The sequence below is a fragment of the Rhinoderma darwinii genome, chromosome 9, assembly GCF_050947455.1.
Source record: "Rhinoderma darwinii isolate aRhiDar2 chromosome 9, aRhiDar2.hap1, whole genome shotgun sequence".
NCBI lineage: Eukaryota > Metazoa > Chordata > Amphibia > Anura > Rhinodermatidae > Rhinoderma > Rhinoderma darwinii.
In genome coordinates, this window is record NC_134695.1 from 60,474,207 (window position 1) to 60,495,207 (window position 21,001).

Genomic DNA, 21,001 nt, shown 5'->3' on the forward strand with positions numbered 1-21,001 from the left:
ATATCGGGCCTGAAAGTTTACGGATAAAGCATGTGCCAGATGCTTGTTACAGTAAAAGGCTCGTAATGTAGGTTTTATTTATTAGCATTATTTAAAGGCATAGTCCCACAATAAAATGTTATGGCACATGTGCCATAAAATTAAGATCGTGAGGTCTGAGCTCTGGGAACCACGCAAATCCTGAGAATTGAGGGTAAGAATCCCTTCTACTTTTTGCCTGCAGAGACCACTTCATTCTGAGGATCAGTGAGGATCAACAACGATATGCCATTACTTGTACTAGCAGGAAGACCCCTTTAAAGGATTGTTGCAGAAGGCTTTATAGATTGTAGCCGAGGGTCATACATGCCATAGAGGCAACCCAAATGGCTGCTATGGGGCCCCTGGAGAGAGGGTCCTTGTTATAGCCACAACACCAAGACTACCAGTGATTCTACTGAACCAAACTTAGACCACCACAGGACTTTATGGGGATGTAAGTTTGGTTCAGTAGAACGGCAGAGTATCCAGATGTTGTGGTTATAATTCAGACTGGTTTCATTGGTGCAGAACAGTATTTGCACCTGCCAAAAGCTTGTACAGCATGTACCCCAGTCCACACTATTTATGTAATATCCATGACCTGATCTTCTATGTGTTGTCTCCTTATTACAAAAAGCCTAACTGGATCATTGCGTTTTTTCTGCAGCTTCTGAATGGGTCCCTGCACTGCAAGGCTTGACCGAGAGAACATCTTGTCTGATCCGAGATCTTCCCACTGGGGAGAGACTCACCTTCAGGGTCGGAGCAATTAACTTGGCAGGACCCAGTGAGCCATGCACCATGAAAGAGCCTGTCACCATCCGGGAGATCATGCGTGAGTGTTACAGGGTCATGCAATATAATGTAGATCAGTGATCTCCAACCTGTAGCTTTCCAGCTGTTGCAAAATATTCTATCTAATCTATCTATCTCATATCTATCTATCTATCTATCTATCTATCTATCTATCTATCTATCTATCTATCTATCTATCTCATATCTATCTATCTATCTATCTATCTATCTATCTATCTATCTATCTATCTATCTATCTATCTATCTATCCATCTATCTATCGATCTATCTCATATCTATCTATCTATCTATCTCAATATTTAGTATTATCTTTGCTTGAAGTGTTTCTAAAGTTTTAATGGAGTATGGATCTACTATTGTAATATATCTCATGTTACAAAGCAGTTCCTACTTGCTGCATATGTATGTTTGTATGATGGCTGAGAAGCTGCCTGGATGGGGGACATAGCTGGGAAGTCTAGTAGTTCTTCTACTGCACAGGTTCATCATGAAGGGTGTACATATCACAGAGGCAAACCATGTGGCTGCAATAGGGCCCTTAAGAGTGGGGGCCCACACTCGGTTGGCTGCGTCCATTATTTTAATGGGTGGTGAGAACCTGTGCAGGGATCACCTCTCCACAGGTCTTACATACAAGGGTGTGGGGAATAAACCCAAAGATGGTAGAAGGGAGATGGGGGCAAAAAAACATCAAGTCCTCCTGTTCCAGTTGGTTAAGAATATGGCTTTGTTAACCTGCGTCAGAAGGGGGTTCTGCTTTTAATCCCCGCTATAGGGCCCCCGTGTCTATATGTGCATCCCTGTCCATCGTGTATATAAGCAAACTCCGACCATTCTGCAAGAATCCGCCCTTCAGATCTTTTCTTACTTTGTCACAAAAGCAAAAACGGGGCAGATTTGGTATAAGGAAAAATGTGTTATACGTCAACCAAATATATTATAAAGTGTGAACCACTTTGATAAATTTGGCATCTTCTGACTTCCTGGTCCAAGTTTATGCTGTCTAATACCTCATGCACACGTCAGTGTGCGCCGGCCGGGCTTTGTCCGTGATCCTTGGAAAGATAGGACATGTCCTATCTTTCCACGGATCGGAAAGTCGTGTCCATTTACACGAATCCGATTCACCAGATACAGTGAATGGGTCCGTGAAAACTATCAGGTGCCACTCGGATGCTGTGAAAAACGTCCCGAGCGGCACTAGGTCGTGTGCAACAGCCATAAATATAAGACCGTGTCAGTAAATCTGCCCCAATGGCTATATAACACAGGAGGATTCTGGTTTATACCTACTCTGATTTTATACCTTTCATCTTCCTTCAGAACGACCAAAGATCTGGCTCCCACGATACCTGAGACAGAAACTTGTGAAGAGAGTTGGCGAGACAGTGAACATTGTCATACCGTTCCAGGTATTCATGGCTCATGGATGATGGCCTCATTGAATTATGTCTGTACTGGTGTCTACCTTGTCTGCTGTCCTATAGTAATACATAATAGCCCAAGTGGTGGATCATGTCAGAAGGGCCAGGACTGGCTTTATTCGTGTGCGACCTGTGCAGCCACTACTGAAGGGGTCGCCTTAGATTGCCTGGCAGTCGTAGCGTCTGTCCACCCTAAATCTTATTATTATTTGTATAGCAGTATTAGTTTGATGTTGTATAGCACTGTTGTGTGATTACTTTATATATGGTAGTTTTTTGGTCATTGTATGTTGGTATTATTTGAGTACTATATGATGGTATGAGTCATTATGTGGCACTGCACAGTATATTATTTTTCAGTGGTGGTGGCGGCGGTACTGTATAGCATTCTTATTTACACATCTGTACATTATTTGGTCAACGTATGGCACCGTTATTTGGGCACCATCCAGAATGGCATTTATACTCTGTACAAATAACTATACCAAATTATAACAATAAAAGATATTGCATAAGGCACCATCCAACGTGAGGCCGGCCCTGGTAAGGGTGACCTACTATTTATTCATATTAAAGCAGGGCCCAGCTCATCTTGACCATACTTTATATTTCATTTATAGGCAGGGGGGGGAGGGGGTTCCTATCATTTCCTATGTCAACACATCAGCCTCCATAAGCGCACAGGGTGGAAAGAACTTACTGATCTCTACTAATCTAGAGATCGCTGATCACCGAGGCTGGGGTGGAGTTCTCTTACAGAAGAGCAGGCTCTGAGCTTCTCCTAAATCCTTGCTGTTGTACTTGAAAGCTTAGAAACTAATCTCCAACTTTCAATTGACCATGCTCTCCTGACCCCTATTCAGATATCTGATCTTTATTGTTTTCTATTATAGCCGGTGTCTGGTTTTAAAAACCTATATTCAAATACACTATAGGGGCGCTTTGGGTCCCTCATTTTGGACCTCCACAAATTAGCCAGTGCGGATAATGGCTACAAAGCTCCTCTGTCTCTGGAGGACCCAGCACATCCATGAATTACTTGGACAGCCCATTGAGATCAATGGACACCATGTAATGCTTCATTCCCCCTGTGGTGGCGCTGCAGGGGAAATGAACACCTGCTGCCAGGTTGCTCTGCTGATTACAGCTGATTACAACTGTACCAGCAGCAGAACAGATTCTGGTTAACATATTTTCGGTGGACCCTTCTAACAAAAAAGGGATTGTGAAAATCAAACTCCCTGGAATTATCAGTTATCGCAGCAAGCAGATTGCATTTGGTAGGCCATAGTTAAATAATGAATTCGATTATTTAATTTTTTTTGGGACTGGATGTGACTTTAACAAGATCTTCTTCCATCCAACCTTTCAGTACATCTTGGAGTTGAATTGTCCATGTAAACCAATAGCAGCTGATAACACAATATGAAGATGTTAAACCCCAGAAGTTACATCAAAGTATATGGAATAATTAAAAAAAATATCTAATAGGGCATCAGCAAACCCCAAACAGCCTCAATGCTGATCTCCAAAATCTTTCCACTTACTAAAGCCTCAGTATATGTGTGGCAGGTACTTGATAAACTTCTGAGTAGTAGTAGTTTTTCCATCCTTGCTGTAATAGAAATTATATGCTGACTTCCTTATGGGCTCCTGGTAAGCCTTTGCTTATACCCCACATCCAATCTGAACAAGCAGAGCTGCAGTGTAAAGAATGAGGGAGAGAGATCCACCTCCTAAGACTATGTGGATTTCAGACTACCTCAGACTTCCAACAGACAATGCATCTAAGCTGTAGTCACCGATCATAGCTGTGTATTAGAAATGTCTTAAGGGGGGTGTCCAAATATCGTAATGCACCATGGATTTGTGGTTTACAGATACAGCAGAAGGCACGACAAGAATGTATTAGATATTTTTTAACCATAAGAGCTGCTATAAAGCGAAGGACATTTCTATTTAGAAGTTTGTGTAGTGATTAGAGCGTCCAATGTCATTTTGTCTCATACTTCATACTAAGTTGAAGTGGAGGCAAATAAGTGATGGGAATGTACAACAGGGGGGCGAGGTTTTGGAGATGATGATGGAGCACCATCGGATAGCGGCACATGGTGGTCATGGTCACTGGTTAAATTTAGGATCCTGTGTGTCGATATGAAATATGAGGTAAGGAATGACAGGAGGGATAAGAGATTGCTATTAAAAATGAAAAACTGCTATAAATATAATTACTGGGGAAAAGGAGATAAGCGTCCTGTGGTTATTCTATAGTGAGCAGCGGCTCACATTGCACTACTCACATTAAGGGTATGTTCACACGCAAAACGAAAAACGGCTGTAAAATACGGAGTTGTTTTCAAGTAAAAACAGCCTCTGATTTTCAGACGTTTTTAAAGCATCAAACGCTTTTTGATGCCGTTTTTTTTTTTGGAGCTGTTTTTCTATTGATGCAATAAAAACGGCTCCAAAAGCGTCGCAAGAAGTGACATGCACTTCTTTTTACGTGGCTTTTTTTTAACCGCTTGTTTTTTCAAACGGCCGCGTAAAAAAAAGCACCTTCAGCACGAAACTCTGTTTTTCCCATTGAAATTGTATTTATCTTTCTTTTATTATCCATATTATTTTGAATCCCATTTTCTCAAAATGTTAAAACTCATAGGAATTAACTATTTAATTATTATTTGAGACTTTAAAGAGGCTCTGTCACCAGATTTTGCAGCCCCTATCTGCTATTGCAGCAGATCGGCGCTGCAATGTAGATTACAGTGACGTTTTTATTTTTAAAAAACGAGCATTTTTGGCCAAGTTATGACCATTTTCGTATTTATGCAAATGAGGCTTGCAAAAGTACAACTGGGCGTGTTGAAAAGTAAGGGTATGTGCACACACACTAATTACGTCCGTAATTGACGGACGTAATTCGGCCGCAAGTACCGGACCGAACACAGTGCAGGGAGCCGGGCTCCTAGCATCATACTTATGTACGATGCTAGGAGTCCCTGCCTCGCTGCAGGACAACTGTCCCGTACTGTAATCATGTTTTCAGTACGGGACAGTCGTCCTGCAGAGAGGCAGGGACTCCTAGCATCGTACATAACTATGATGCTAGGAGCCCGGCCCCCTGCAGTGTGTTCGGTCCGGGTCTTCCGGCCGAAATACGTCCGTCAATTACGGACGTAATTAGTGTGTGTGCACATACCCTAAAAGTACAACTGGGCGTGTGTTATGTGCGTACATCGGGGCGTGTTTACTACTTTTACTAGCTGGGCGTTCTGATGAGAAGTATCATCCACTTCTCTTCAGAACGCCCAGCTTCTGGCAGTGCAGACACAGCGTGTTCTCGAGAGATCACGCTGTGTCGTCACTCACAGGTCCTGCATCGTGTCGGCCACATCGGCACCAGAGGCTACAGTTGATTCTGCAGCAGCATCAGCATTTGCAGGTAAGTAGCTACATGGACTTACCTGCAAACGCCGATGCTGCTGCAGAATCATCTGTAGCCTCTGGTGCCGATGTGTCCCCGCTCGTCTGACACGATGCAGGACCTGTGAGTGACGTCACAGCGTGATCTCTCGAGAACACGCTGTGTCTGCACTGCCAGAAGCTGGGCGTTGTGAAGAGAAGTGGATGATCCTTCTATACACAACGCCCAGCTAGTGAAAGTAGTAAACACGCCCCGATGTACGCACCTAATACACGCCCACTTGTACTTTTACTTTAAACACGCCCATTTGTACTTTTGCAAGCCTCATTTGCATAAATACGAAAATGGTCATAACTTGGCCAAAAATGCTCGTTTTTTAAAAATAAAAACGTTACTGTAATCTACATTGCAGCGCCGATCTGCTGCAATAGCAGATAGGGGTTGCAAAATCTGGTGACAGAGCCTCTTTAACTATTTACTTCTACCTGCGAACTGTTCACATATATATTTTCCGATGTCTCAACTGTTTAATAAAGACATATTGAAACAGAAATCAATGGGCAGATGTTTGGAGGCGTTCAGTTTCCGTTTTGTCAGCCATTTTTTGTGGTGTTGACGGCCCGAAAAACGGCTGAAAATAAGCCGTGTGAACATACCCTTATATGTGATTCTTGTAATGCTGTGTATAAATTCTGTAACAAGATCTCACAGGGCTGGTGTGTTTAAGAGGCAATTACAGATGACTGAAATTCCCCCTCCACATGTCAATGTAGTGTCAAAAACACAAGACCGTTTTAAAAGAGAGGCTGTAATACCAATTATGACCACTAGGCGACATGAAGAGAACATTGATTGGTTTTGTATACATATAGTACGTGTTTTTTTTCTATCAAATATCTATTGTTGTAAAGGAACGCGTCCGGGTGTGCTGTTCTATAATAGGTAAAACACAATTATACAATTTTCCAATTCATTTTCCGTATCAATTCCTCACAATTGTCAAGATCTTCTGATATTTTCTGTGACATTTTAAGTGTTGTGAATGTACAGTTACTATTTAAAGGGAATGTATCACCCTTTATTTTCTGTACATGATTATGGGGGCAGACATGTTGCCTGAGCTGCTGTTAACAGCATTTAGAGATATGCTTTACAGCAGCCACATGAACCAGTAGGGGACCCATTGACTTCTATGGGAGAGTGTTCTAGGCATGCTCTGTGACCTGTGCAGAGGTCATTGTGCAGGGAGGGAGAGGAGGGGAGCTGTGTCCTTCCCCTATTGTCAATGGTGGATCCTGTATTATCTATATAGAGGTGTTACCTGTCAGTGTAATCCTGCTTGTGATGATAATGAGATGATTGCTGAGAAGTGATCTCTACAGAACAGGAAGGGTCAGCCTATGAGTGGTGGATTCTGTGTTATCTATATAGAGGTGTTACCTGTCAGTGTAAACCTGCCTGTGATGATGAGATGACTGCTGAGAAGTGATCTCTACAGAAGAAAGTCTATTATAAATGGTGTATCCTGTGTTATTTATATAGAGGTGTTACCTGTCTGTGTAAAGGGGGATTTACAATGGGCGATTATCGTGCAGATGAGTGTTCATATAACGCTCGTTGCCGATAATTGCCCTGTGTAAACAGGGCAGCGTTTGTCAGATAAACAATCAAACGCTCGATCATCTGCTAATCGTATCATTTTTAAAAAGTAAAAAAAGTTAAATATTATCGTTGTAAACAGGGAGACGTGCTGCCGACATGATAATAATGTATGGGGACGAGTGATCGAAGTAACGACCGCTCGTCCCCATCCATAGCTCCTTGTGACAGGAGCAAACGAGCGCCGATCAACGATGTCTTGTTGATTGGCGCTCGTTGCAGCAGCCGAGTGTCAGCCGGTGTAAAAGGCCCTTAATCTTGCCTGTGATGATAATGAGATGACTGACCCTTCCTGTTCTTTAGAAATCACTTCTCAGCAGTTTATTGTGAGGCTCAGTGGCCAGAGTAAAAACTACAAGATTTTAGGATTATTTTTTTAATATAGCTAATGGCATAGAAAATAAAAAAATAAATCACACAACATTCTTGAACATGTTTAACATAAAAACTTGATATAAACAATAGGTCATTTTCTAATGACACATTCCCTTTAAGCATGAGATTAGGAAGGGGTGGTAGTGTTGATCTCTATAGTACTGCGCGTGGCTCTGTTCACACTGCCGTTATGCCCTCCCCTTGGGAGTTTCGCCATGGTATCTATCACTTTTGAAGGCAAGAATATGGCAACATGCAGCGCTATTCTTGCTGTTTAAAATTGGGGAAACCTTGATGAAACACAAGATGACCCCATTATAAGTAAATAGGGTCTGTCAGGCACCGCCTGGATTCAACATACAAAGGATCTGGCAAATCGTCCTGGCTTCCATTATAAACCCATTAAGCCTAAGACATATTCTACACAGGGGACAGAGAGAAAGCCATTATCATTTCTCTTGCTGCTCATGGTGACCATGGAAGAGTGAAGCCCTATTCTAAGTTCTGCTATGGAGCCTAAGACTGTGCACCAAGTAATCTGAGTAATGTTACTCTGCCTCCTCAGTTCTGGTGTTCCTACTAAGTTTCCCACCCCAAGAATTAGTTCCGAAATCCAGAATCGCCACTTGGGGTAAAGACAGCTTTGTGGTGGGCTTCTTCTTCTTCTATGGATCCCATTATAATTTCCTCTCCACCCCCGCAATAGTTCTGCATTGCCTTTAATCGGCGCATAATTGTGATTGCTGTTTGATAAATTGTTCTAATTTTATCATTTCTATATGCCATAATCAATTCTACATTTTTGGGATACAGGGAAAGCCACGCCCTGCGGTCACCTGGTTGAAAGACGGGCAACCTATTGATCCAAAACAGGTTGGCATCAGAAACAGTGAGGCCGACACCATCTTGTTCATCAGATCTGCTGAGAGGCATCACTCTGGGGAATACCAGGTTAAAATCCAGATTGAGAACTGTGAGGACGCTGCCACCATCCATATCCAGATTGTGGGTAAGTCACATAGACAAGAAAACCATGCAGAATCCAGACACTGGTTTCCAATGTTATTTAATAGAAATGTCCTGTTTCAGACAAGCCCAGTTCTCCTCAGAATTTGAAGATTGTGGAAATATGGGGATTCAATGTTGCCCTGGAATGGTCTCCACCTCAAGATGATGGAAATACGGAGATTACCGGCTACACTATCCAAAAAGCAGACAAAAAGACTATGGTGAGCTGAAAGAATCTCGAAATGGAAAAACCAAAGAAAAAAATGAAGGACTCGTATAGGACCCAACCCAATATGTGATGATCCTGGTCTCCTATGATACATGTATGTGATCTCCATCTTCTGTTCTCTCCTCAGGAATGGTTCACGGTCTACGAACATTACAGACGTCTTAACTGTGTTGTATCTGATTTGATTATGGGTAATGAGTACTATTTCCGAGTATTCAGTGATAACATGTGTGGTCTAAGCGAAAAACCTGCCAGCTCCAAGAACAGTGCATATATCCAGAAAGCAGGTAAATGTGCTTGAATACGGCAATGTCTACTGAAATACATACTAAAAAGGGTTCCCTGGTTTGGATAATCCCTACTTGTTAGAGTCCCTTGACAATAAGCAGAAGGCAATGTGCTCCCGGCTGGGACCCCCAGCGATGAGCTGTAATCTGACGGGAAACCTGATACACTATTACACCGGACGATTTTGGCCGGTGCAGCGAGCGCTGATCAACGGGACAACTAGTTGATGGGTGCACGTTTGCTCCTGTCTCACGGAGCTATGGATGAGGACGAGCGGTCGTTACTCCGATCGCTCGTCCCCATACATTATCATGTCGGCAGCGCGTCCCCGTTTACACAGGTTGATGTGTTGCTGACAACGATAATATTTTACTTTTTTAAAACTATACGATCAGCAGATGAACGATCGTTTGCCTGATAATTGCCCAGTGTAAAACCCCCTTTAGGGTTCAATTTCCCTGCAGCGCCACCACAGGGGAAATGGAGCATTACTCAGATGTCAATTAAATTAATGGATTGTCGGGTGTAATGCAGGAAAGGTCCTCCAGAGAGAGACGCTCTTTGTAACCGCTCTCCACTCTGGCCGAGAGATGAGGGTCCTCAACAGAGGCCCCTCCTGTATTAACTCAGAATTCCCTAAGAGGGTGTATGGTAAGGAGTTTTCTAAACTGGGCAACCCCAAGTGTCTTCTTTTAACATATATTAAAAAGGTTGTCAAACCTAAAATTGCAATTTTGGCATTGGGAAAAGTTACCCATAACCCCGTACCCACCAATTTACACTTACATGGAGTATATGTTGTTTGAGATCCAAGATAAATAGTTAAAGGGGTATATGATGTAGATGTCTGATAGATGCAGGAATCACCTCTGTGACCCTCACCTGTCGAGAGAACGGTGATTCCCTGACCCCGTCCGCTGGTCCACAGCAGCAGAGCTCCCAACAAATTTCAATGAAGTCTTTAAGAGCTACTGAGAAAAAAGGGAGCCAAGCAAGCATTGCTCAGTTTTGTTTATAGCTTCCAAAGACTTCAACATGCAGCCACGTTTCTATTCGCATTTATGGGGAGAGCTGCCGCTGTGAAAAGGCGAACGGGGGGTCATGGGACCCATCAGGCATTGCGCCATATATTTTTATATATTTTTCATATTTTAAATTATGAGACTACGCCTTTCAGGAGGTGATGGTTATATTTAAAGGGATTTATACAGTTCATAAAAACCCATTTCCAACACCCTATAAGGGTATTCTGCGTTAATAGGGGGTCTCTCATTTAGAAACAATTAGCCAGAGCAGATAGCTCCCTGAATTACACAGACAGCCATTGAGTTTAATGGTCACCACGTAATGCTTAATTTCCCCTGTGGGGGTGCTGTAGGGGAATTGAACACTTTCTGTCAGGTTCCCACACTGCTTAGATTTTATCACTGGGAGTCACAGCAGAGGGAGACTCTATAATCAGAATTTGTTTGTTTGGACCGACCTCTCCTTGATTGGTGAGGCTGCTGCTGGCCGCAGCATCCAGGTGGGGAATCAGTGGAGAAGTGGACAGGAATTACAGAAACAGCCAAGCTCGCCGTGCTACACTGTTTCCGTAACTCCCATAGAAGTGAATTTGGCTTTTACTGTAACTCCCATTCACTTCCATAGGAAACCGCCTAGTACAGCAAGCTTGGCTGTTTCCGTAGTTCCTGGCCACCTCTCCACTGATTATCCACCTACATTTTTTTATTAGTTGAATAATTCATTAATAGTTTTTGCTGTCACCTTTGTGAATTTGCCTATTTCAGTCAAATACTATTTGTTGGAATTGACTTTTTTTTTTTTTCTCATTCCCTTAGGAATTGCATACAAACCTCCCAATTACAAAGAACATGAGTTTGATGAGGCTCCTAAATTCACACATCCTCTCATAAACCGTTCTGTAGTTGCAGGATACAACGCCACCCTCAGCTGTGCTCTGCGTGGTTCACCCAAGGTATGTATATCAGCGGAGTTACTATAGAGCTGAATATTTATGGGATTGTGTATTACAAGTGATGGCTTTTTACCGTCTACACATCACTGAAATATTGCAGCTTAATAGGGTTCACCTGGAGAAATAATAATAATAGATTATTGCACAAGATTCACTGTGTAATATGGCGCCTATTTCTATACGGTCCCAGAGCGCCAACATTGGTAACCATGACTGCAGGAGGGGACATCGTCCATGGATAAGGCAACATAGATAGTTCCCGTATTCCTTCAACTTTTAGGAATACATACTATCAGCTGAGATGTAGAAGCGTGATTATATGGACACTGGGATTATATGGACTATAAATGGGGAAGGGCAGCGATACAATAGAAAAAAAAAAGGAAATCCATTATTAAATGTCACTCTCATTGAATCTACTTCTCTACTACTCCCTTCCCATTTCCTTCTCTCCCTTCCTCATTCCCTTTCTTTCACATTCTCTCTTTACCTTCCTTCTTTCCCTCCCATACCCTATCTTTCCCTTCTTTCTGCCCTTTCTCATTCCATCTTTTATTCTCTTTCTGTGTCTTTTCCCTCCTTAATCTCTTCTTGATAAACTCTCGCTTTTTCTCACTTTCCCTTTCTCTCATACCTCCCAACATTTGAAATCCCATTCATGGGACATTTTTAAACCCCACCTTGTTCCATTCGGGAACACCCAAAAAAAACCTCCCAGAACCGCCCCTTTTGAGGCTCATTTGCATAAACCCCACCACTTTGAGTTCCATTTCAAAGGCTGAACCCATGAAAAGTCTGATTTTGGAAGGTATGCCCTCTCCCTCCGTTGTCCCTTTCTCTACTTCACTACCTTTTATCGCTTGTTCTTTTTATCTTGTTTTCTTTGCTTTTCAGCCCCTTCCTCTTTCCCTCTTCGGCTATGTTCACACGTGCACGTCCGTTACGGCTGAAATTACAGAGCTGTTTTCAGGCGAAAACAGCTCCTGAATTTCAGACGTAATGGCATGTGCAGGCATTTTTCGCAGCGTCCATTACGGACGTAATTGGAGCTGTTTTTCTATGGAGTCAATGGAAAACGGCTCCAATTACGTCCCAAGAAGTGACAGGCACTTCTTTGACGCGGGCGTCTTTTTTACGCGCCGTCTTCTGACAGCGGCGCATAAAAAAAATGACCATCTGCACAGAACATCGTAAAACCCATTCAAATGAATGGGCAGATGTTTGCCAACGCTTTCAAGCAGTATTTTCAGCCGTAATTCCAGGCGTAATACGCCTGATTTACATCCGTAAATAGGGCGTGTGAACATACCCTAAGTCTATTTTTTCTTTCCTTCTCTTCAACTTTCTTTTCTCTTTTTCTCTGCCCGTAGCCAAGAATTACTTGGTACAAGAACAAGATGGACCTGTCTGGGGAGGCCCGTTACCGCTCTTTCAGTAAACAGGGTGTACTCACTTTGGAGGTGAGGAAGCCCTGTCCTTTTGATGGTGGTGTCTACACATGCAAAGCCGTGAATGAGCATGGAGAGGCTGAGACTGAATGCCGGCTGGAGGTTCGAGGTGAGTCTTTGGTTCTCTCACTTTGTAGTACAATGTTCTGTTTGGCTGTTTGCACCAGCGCTATAGACTGCGGAATCTAAGGCTATGTTCACACGCAAACTCAAAAACGTCTGAAAATACGAAGCTGTTTTCAAGGGAAAACAGCTCCTGATTTTCAAACTTTTTTTATGCCACTCGCGATTTTCGCTGTGTTTTTTTACGGCCGTTTTTGGAGCGGTCTTCTCTAGAGTCTATGAAATACGGCTCCAAAAACGGATGAAGAAGTGACATGCACTTTTTTGCAGGGTTTTTTTACGCAGCCGTTTTTCAAAACGGCCGCATAAAAAACGGCCCGTTGGAACAGAATGCAGTTTTTCCCATTGCAATCAATGGGCAGATGTTTTGAGGCACTCTGCTTCCGACTTTTCGGCCGTTTACGGCCTGAAAAACAGCCGAAAATAGCCCTTGTGAACGTACCCTAAGGGGTTAAATGGCCAGGATCTGAGTTTTCTCCGATCTCAGCCATTAGAATGGGATGTCCGGACAACCCGCGAGCCGAGACATACTAACTTTAACCCCTTCCTATCCTGCACCGGAATAGTATTTTATTGTGCAGTGAAAAAAAAAAGTCAAAGTTTAAAAAATATTTTTTTCTTTATTTTGCAGTTCCACAGTAAATAGCAGCGATGGGCGAGGGCAGGTAAGTTCATTATCACTTCTCTGCATCCAGAGGGGGCAGAAAACTCTGGCTGCATTTTTGGGGGTTCTTAAAGGGATTCTCCACTTTTTGAAACCATGTTATTTTTAGGTACAAAGTTCTGGGCTGATTAAGTTTCTAATATATCTTTATTGCAATCAATGCTTAGTTTTTCTCATACAAAGCTCAAAATCCCCCACATAGCCATAGATGTAAAACATAACATTCTGGCTACCTGCAGCCACCACTGGAGGGAGCAAGGTATAAACAGTATGCAGTAAGCTCCCTCTAGTGGTGGCTGCAGGTAGCCAGAATGTGATATTTTAACATATCTATGCAGGGGATTTGGAGCTCAGTAACAGAAAAACAAAGCTCCGACTGCTAAAAAGATAAATTAGGAAATTATTTAGCACATAACCTATTAAGATTAAACAATTATATTCAAGGGTGGACATGACTTTGGATGAATTTGCATGATGGTTATATCCATAGGGATTCAGTCGTACAATGTTTGCAACTGCAATGTGTGTGCCGCCAAAAGTCGCACTCTGATACGATTCAATGTTGCACTGTGTGACTTGTGCCATGCGTTGTACAGCATCTAGTCATAGTCTTACTGGCATATATGGGCACAGATGTACATGGTTGTTGGCATTGAACACTATTCAACATCTGCCACATTGAGATGAAACCTGCAGATCCTGTTGCCACTCGAACATAAAAGTATAAAGTTATAGAACTTTGTAAGATAAAAATAACTTGTCCACACTCCCTGGATCACTTCTCAAGTATCCGCTGTGTGCCAGGAAAACCGTGTCTCCCTGCTTACTACATTTTATATATATATATATATATATATATATATATATATATATATATATATAGATAGATATATATATAAATCTGCTTCTAGTGGTTTGGTGACAGCTGCCGGATACAGCTTTGTAGTGTATTAAAACTTGGCATCGTCCCTCCAGTGTAATGTAATCCTGTGCTCCACAGTGATCAGCAGGACTGGAGTGTCTACTTTTTGCAGCGCCTTTGTGGCCCTATACATTTGTAATACACTGAAAGGGATAGTGTAAGGATTAAAAAAAAAAAAAAAAAGACAACTTTTTCCTCAAACAGCACCACTCTGGTGTCTGGTATTGCAGCATTTACTTTGAGGCTGGGTTTACACTACCTATTTTCAGGCGTAAACGAGGCGTATTATGCCTCGATTTACGCCTGAAAATAGGGCTACAATACAGCGGCAAACATCTGCCCATTCATTTGAATGGGTTTGCCGACGTATTGTGCAGACGACCTGTAATTTACGCGTCGTCATTTGACAGCTGTCAAACGATGACGCGTAAATTGACTGCCTCGGCAAAGAAGTGCAGGACACTTCTTTGCAACGTAATTTGAGCCGTTCTTCATTGAACTCAATGAAGAGCAGCTCAAGATTTACGAGTGTCACAGACGCCTCGTATATTACGAGGAGCATTTACGTGTGAAACGAGGCAGCTGTTTTCTCTTGAAAACAGTGTCTTTTCACACGTAAATGCCTGCTATCATGTGCACATACCCTAATGGAGATGAGCTGCAATACCAGACACAGCCAATGGGTGGTGCTGTTTCTGGAAAAAAAAAACAGACTTTTATCTGATCTTATACAACCCCTTTAAAGAGCTATTTCTCTATGTTTTATGAGTTGGTCCACAGTGTTACCCATACTGTAGCTTCTTAGGCCTGATTCACAACACGTTTGTGCCCTACACGCATCGTGTACATCTGGAAAGCTCCAGACATACACGATAAATGTGTCCATAGGGCTCCATTACACCGACAGAGACCAAAAGAGTATCCTTTTGGCCTCCGTCGGGATGGTCTACATCAGTAAATTATGGAAGAATGTAGGAGACTACGCTATTACATCCTGAGGGATCCCGCAAAAAAAATGTATGCCGTGCGGTATACTTTTTATTTTTTTTAACATGGGAGCCCAAGTGTGACAGATGCCACTGTATGGCATCCGTCAGAGGTATACGATAAACGTATATACCAGAGTCTCCGGGAAGAGCATTAAGTAGCACTCGGCCTGGGGAAGCCCCTGACATCACTGTCCATATATGGACAGTAATGTTAGGGGCTTTTAACAAAGAAGTCCCCGGCCAGAGCATCAGTAGCCCTTGGGCCAGGTACTTCGGGATTCGAGACACCCCTGACGTCACTGTGCATATATTGACAACGACATATGGGGATCCTCCAGGAGTGGAATTCCCGGGCAAGGCTGTGGCCGGAGATTCCAGCATATTAAAACTCAATGCCATTGCCCACATATAGACAGTGACGTCAAGGGCTTTCCCAAGGCAGGAGTCCCTGGACAGATCGCTTGCAAGGCTCTGGCCGGCAACTCCGTAGTGGAAAGCCCCTGACATTACGGTCCATATATGGACAGTGACGTCAGTGCACCTTGAAGCGCTGTGCCTGGGGAAGCCCCGGAGTACGGGCGACATTTCCAACTGTACGCCTATACAGAGGGATATGTCTCTACCTTCCGCCGAAGGTATACGTCGCAACTGCTCCTGATAAACCTCCGCCAAAAGGGTTAAAGGGGTTTTCCAGCCAGTAAAAAATGGATGGCGTATCCTTAGGATAGACCATCAATAGCTGATGTGTCGGGGTCTGACTACCGGGACCCCCGTCGATTAGCTGTTCTGAAGGGGGTACAGCGCTCGTACGAGCGCTGCTTCCGCTTCCGCTTCATTTCTACTTGCTCACTGTGAATCTTCTTCCATTCACTTCAATAGAAGGCTGCAATACCTGTGAATGGTACGAGCACTGCACCCCCTTCAAAACAGCTGATCGGCGGTGGTCACGGGAGTCGGACCCCAACCCCCGGCTATTTATGGCCTATCCTGAGGATAGGCCATCAATTTTTACTGTCTGGAAAACCCTTTTAAACACAATGTGAATCAGGCCTTAAGTACACTATAGGTCCCCCAAGATAATGTCTAGTGGGGCAAAATAACATCAGTTGTCACTTTCCTTTCCCCCACTTGGTGGGATGTGGTAAAAAATATAGTTCAATAGATTTCAAATTGAATAAATAATCATATACATTTTGTTTCATTTTCCACTATTAACTGCTGCAGTAATGTGAAGATTGTGCTTGCTCTGGGGTTGCCATAGTAACAGACTTCTCTGCCTAGACTTCCTGTCATGTGATCTCCAACTCTAAGGACACATAAAAGTGAGAACATGTAACAGAAAGTCCATGCACAGAACCGTTAATCTTTAAAGCGGGGATATAGGATTAGAAAAACATGGCTGCTATATTCCAGAAACCGTGCCACACTTGTCCACTGGTTGTTTCTGGTATTGCAGCTCAGCGCTATTAAAGTGATTGATTGTAGGTACAATTTTTTTTTACATTTTTTACATTTTACTGCTGACAAACTTTTTGGAGGCTGTATACTTTTGAAAGGCACTGTATATAGGGCTCAATGTGTTTATATGAAGAGGTATGGCACGGTTTTGGGAATAAAGCAGTCAGATTTTTTTCCTAACCCCCTTAAGGGAATCCGTGACTGTCAGGGCATGTTGGTAGATGTAGTTTAACAGCTTTTGGAAAGCCATACATTGGAGACCACGTCTCTATATAATGGAGACCACCACTAACTCTATGTCCTTTCTCTCTCTAGGTGAAGAACGGCGGCAGAACTGGAAAAGGTGCAAACTACAGAATGCAGTATTTAATTCAGATACAATATTTACACATATGTACAATGCAGTGCCGAAAATCCACTGATGACGTCATCATTCACTGCAATATGTACTTCATATTCCATGACGGATACATGGGCTCTTTGTTCTGTTTTTGTTTTTCTAAATGTTACGGAGGGATGTGTAATAGGACTCCTGTCTAGTCATACTGAGGAATGATAATGTATCACTAAAACATGGACGTGCTTTATGTGGTTTCAGAAGGTGAAATAAAGAAACAAAAAATGCTCAGTATTTCTAGGTATTTTTTTTTTATATATCAGATTGGGGTTATTTGGGCCACCGGAGGAGATTCTGGGGGTCCACCATCCATGTATACAGAACATGCGCAAATCCATTTTTATTCATAAACTTTTCATTCTTGAGATTTGGCATATAGAAGTAGAAAACAGAATCACATAAAAGTTACTGCAAGTACATCGCAAAAGTAGTAGAAACATGTTCAAGAGCAAGTTCACGATGGAGAGTTAGGGTATGTTCACACTGCCTTTTTTTGGCAGTTTTTCGGGCTGTAAACGCCCCAAAAAATCAGAAGCCGAACGCCTCCAAACATCTGGCCATTGATTTCAATTGGAAAACTGCGTTCTGTTCCGACAGAGCGTTTTTCGCGGCGTTTTTTTACGCTTAAAAAAAATGGCCGCGAAAAAGTGCAGGACAGTTCTTGGGACATTTTTGGAGCCGTTTTCCATAGACTCTATTGAAAAAAGCTCAAAAATCGCAAGTGACACAAAAAACGTCTGAAAATCAGGAGCGGTTTTCTCTTGAAACCAGCTCCATATTTTGAGACGTTTTTGACTCTGCGTGTGAACATACCCTTAAACTCTGGAAAAAGAGAGGTCGTCCATCTCTATAGTTTGAGCAGCAGCCAAACTATGGTCATTCTATGTTATTTACTTACAGAGATACGGGCGTTTTTCTATTCAGTTACGCAGTAATTTTGGTAACTGACAACAGGAAGTGCAGCCATATTGGATGTCACCTAACAGCTGTAATCTGTTAGAGGATCTGGCAGTAAGAATTCAATTCTCCTACAGCGCCACTACAGGGGAAAGAAGGAATGACATGGTGCCAACTCAAACTCAGGAAATATTCACAAACTTTATTGGTTTTCTTCAGTCTGGAAAAGGGTTAAGGGCTCTGGGTCTTCATTGAACCACAATCATAGCCATTATGGAGCCAAATGTAACTTTCGTTTTACTGTTCTGCAAGGACAATGTGACAACTATTGAAAGGGAGGCAAAAATGGGGATGAACGTTTTGTGGCATTCAGACACCACGGCGATCCAAAAGGAACATCAATACTTCTTTCAAAAAGAAAAATAATGGCGCTTAAAATTAATCTCCGCCTTTTATCATCATGACATTTTTAGTTTTGTTTTGCTGATTAATTTCTTAACCCCTTAATGACCGGGCATGTTTGTACCTTAATGACCAAGCCAGATTTGTCAAATCTGGTATGTCTGACTTTATCAGAGAATAACTCTGTGAAAGTTTTGAATATCCAAGTAATTCTGACATTGTTTTTTCGTCACATGTTGTACTTTATTTTAGTGGTAAAAGTAGACTGATACGATTTGCGGAAATTAATAAAAAAATAGAAAAATTGAAGAAATTTTGTAAAAATTACCATTTTCCCCTATTTTTAACTGCAATATGTCACATATGTACACACATACTGTACAATTTTTTTAATTAAATATATATTTCTATCTCTTTACTCCATTTTGGCAGCACTTTTGAAAAAATAAAATAAATTTTCAGCAATTTAGAGGACTTCAAAATTTATAAAATTATTATTCAATTTGTAAGTACATTTTGTTTTCCGGCACCAAGCCAGGTTTTCAGAGGCTCATAGGTCTCAGAGTGATGGAAACCCCCACAAATGACCCCATTTAGAAAACTAGACCCCTTAAGGTATTTACCTAAGGGTATAGTAAGTATTTTGACCCCACAGTTTTTTGCTAAATTTAATACATAGCAGGTGAAAAAAAAAATAAATTCACTTTTTTCATAAAAGTATCAGTTTGAAGACCAATTTCTTTGTAAAGCGACCATGAGAATGAAGAAACACACCACAAAATCTATCACCCTGTTTCTCCTGTTTTCAAAAATACCAACATTGTGGCCCTAATACGCTGCCTGGACACACGGCAGGACCCAAAATGAAGGGAGCACCCGGAGGCTTTCAGGACTCATATTTTGCTTGAAAATGTTTTAGGCCCCACTGTACATTTGGAGAGGCTTTGAGCTGCCAAAACGATAGAAACTCCCCATAAACGACCCCATTTAGAAAACTAGACCCCATAAGGTATTTATTTAGGGGTATAGTAATTATTTTGACCACACAGTTCTTTGCTAAATTTAATGCATAGCAGGTGAAAAAAATAATAATTTCACTTTTTTCCTAAAAGTATTTGTTTGAAGACCGATTTCTTTGTAAAGTGACCATGAAGAAACACACCCCAAAATCTATCACCCTCTTTCTCCTGTTTTCAAAAATACCCACATTGTGGCCCTAATGCGTTGTTTGGACACACGGCAGGGCCCCAAAGGAAGGGAACACCCGGAGGCTTTCAGGACTCATATTTTGCTTGAAAATGTTTTAGGCCCCAATGTACATTTGGAGAAGCTTTGAGCTGCCAGAATGATAGAAACTCCCCATAAACGACCCCATTTCGAAAACTAGACCCCTTAAGGTATTTATCTAGGGGTATAGTTAGCATTTTGACCACACAGGTTTTTCGCTAAATATATTGAAATTAGTCTGTAAGAATTAAAATGTACTTTTTTTCTGAAACAACATAGAAATTTTTATTATTTACAAGGAATAACGAAGAAAATGCACCCCAACATTTGTAAAGCAATGTCTCCCGATTACGACAATACCCCATATGTGGTAATAAACTGCTGTTTGGACCCACAGCAGGGCTCAGAGTGGAAGGAGCGCCATTTGGATTTATGATTTTGCTGGAATGGTTTTCGGTGCCATGTCGCATTTGCAATGCACTGGAGGGACCAAAACAGTGGAAACCCACCAAAAGTGACCCCATTTTGGAAAAACCTTCAAGGAATTTTTCTAGGGGTATAGTGAGCATTTACACCCCACGGGTCTTTTGCAGAGTTTATTAGAATTAGGGCGCGAAAATTAATATCAATTTTTTCCACTAAAATGTTGCATTTTCTCATTTTCACAAGGGATAAAGGAGGAAAAAAACAACCATTTTTTTATAAAGCAATTTCTCCCGAGTACGGAAATACCCCACATGTGGTCATACGTTTTTTCATTAGAAATGAATTAACCCTTTCAGGACTGATCCATTTTTTGCTTTCATATTTTAGATTTTCACTCCCCGCTTTCCAAGAGCCATAACTTTTTTATTTTTCCATCAATAGAGTGGTGTGAAGGCTTATTTGTTGCGGGACAATCTGTAGTTTTCATTGGTACCATTTTGGGGTACATGCGATTTTTTTTGATCACTTTTTATTCAATTTTTTTGCAATCCTGAGCAAAAAACAGGAATTCTGACACCGTTTTTTTAGGTTTTTTTTTTGCGGCGCTCACCGTACGCAATAAATGACATTTTTACTTTATTCTTCGGGTTGGTACGATTACGGCGATACCATATGTATATAGGTTTGGTCCTTTTTTTTAGCGTTTGCGCAATAAAATGACTTATTTATAAAAAAAAAAAATTCTGTGTCACCATATTCTGAGAGCCATAATTTTTTAATTTTTTAGTCAAAAAAGCTGTGTAAGGGCTTGTTTTTTGCGGGACGG

The 21,001-nt window shown here is 41.8% G+C and overlaps 1 protein-coding gene across 1 annotated transcript in view; it reads left to right on the forward strand.

Moving 5' to 3' along the window:
* The window catches only part of MYBPC3 (myosin binding protein C3), a 90,987-nt gene extending 73,530 nt beyond the window's left edge, over positions 1–17,457 (forward strand). Inside the window, exons 24-32 of the mRNA XM_075836769.1 lie at positions 689–856; positions 2,161–2,249; positions 8,533–8,728; positions 8,809–8,948; positions 9,084–9,243; positions 11,086–11,222; positions 12,593–12,779; positions 13,425–13,458; positions 17,142–17,457. Of these exons, the coding sequence (XP_075692884.1) occupies positions 689–856; positions 2,161–2,249; positions 8,533–8,728; positions 8,809–8,948; positions 9,084–9,243; positions 11,086–11,222; positions 12,593–12,779; positions 13,425–13,435 (1,088 nt within the window). The 3' untranslated portion in view covers positions 13,436–13,458; positions 17,142–17,457. The remainder of the gene's footprint in view (positions 1–688; positions 857–2,160; positions 2,250–8,532; positions 8,729–8,808; positions 8,949–9,083; positions 9,244–11,085; positions 11,223–12,592; positions 12,780–13,424; positions 13,459–17,141) is intronic.
* Positions 17,458–21,001: the final 3,544 nt, after the last annotated feature.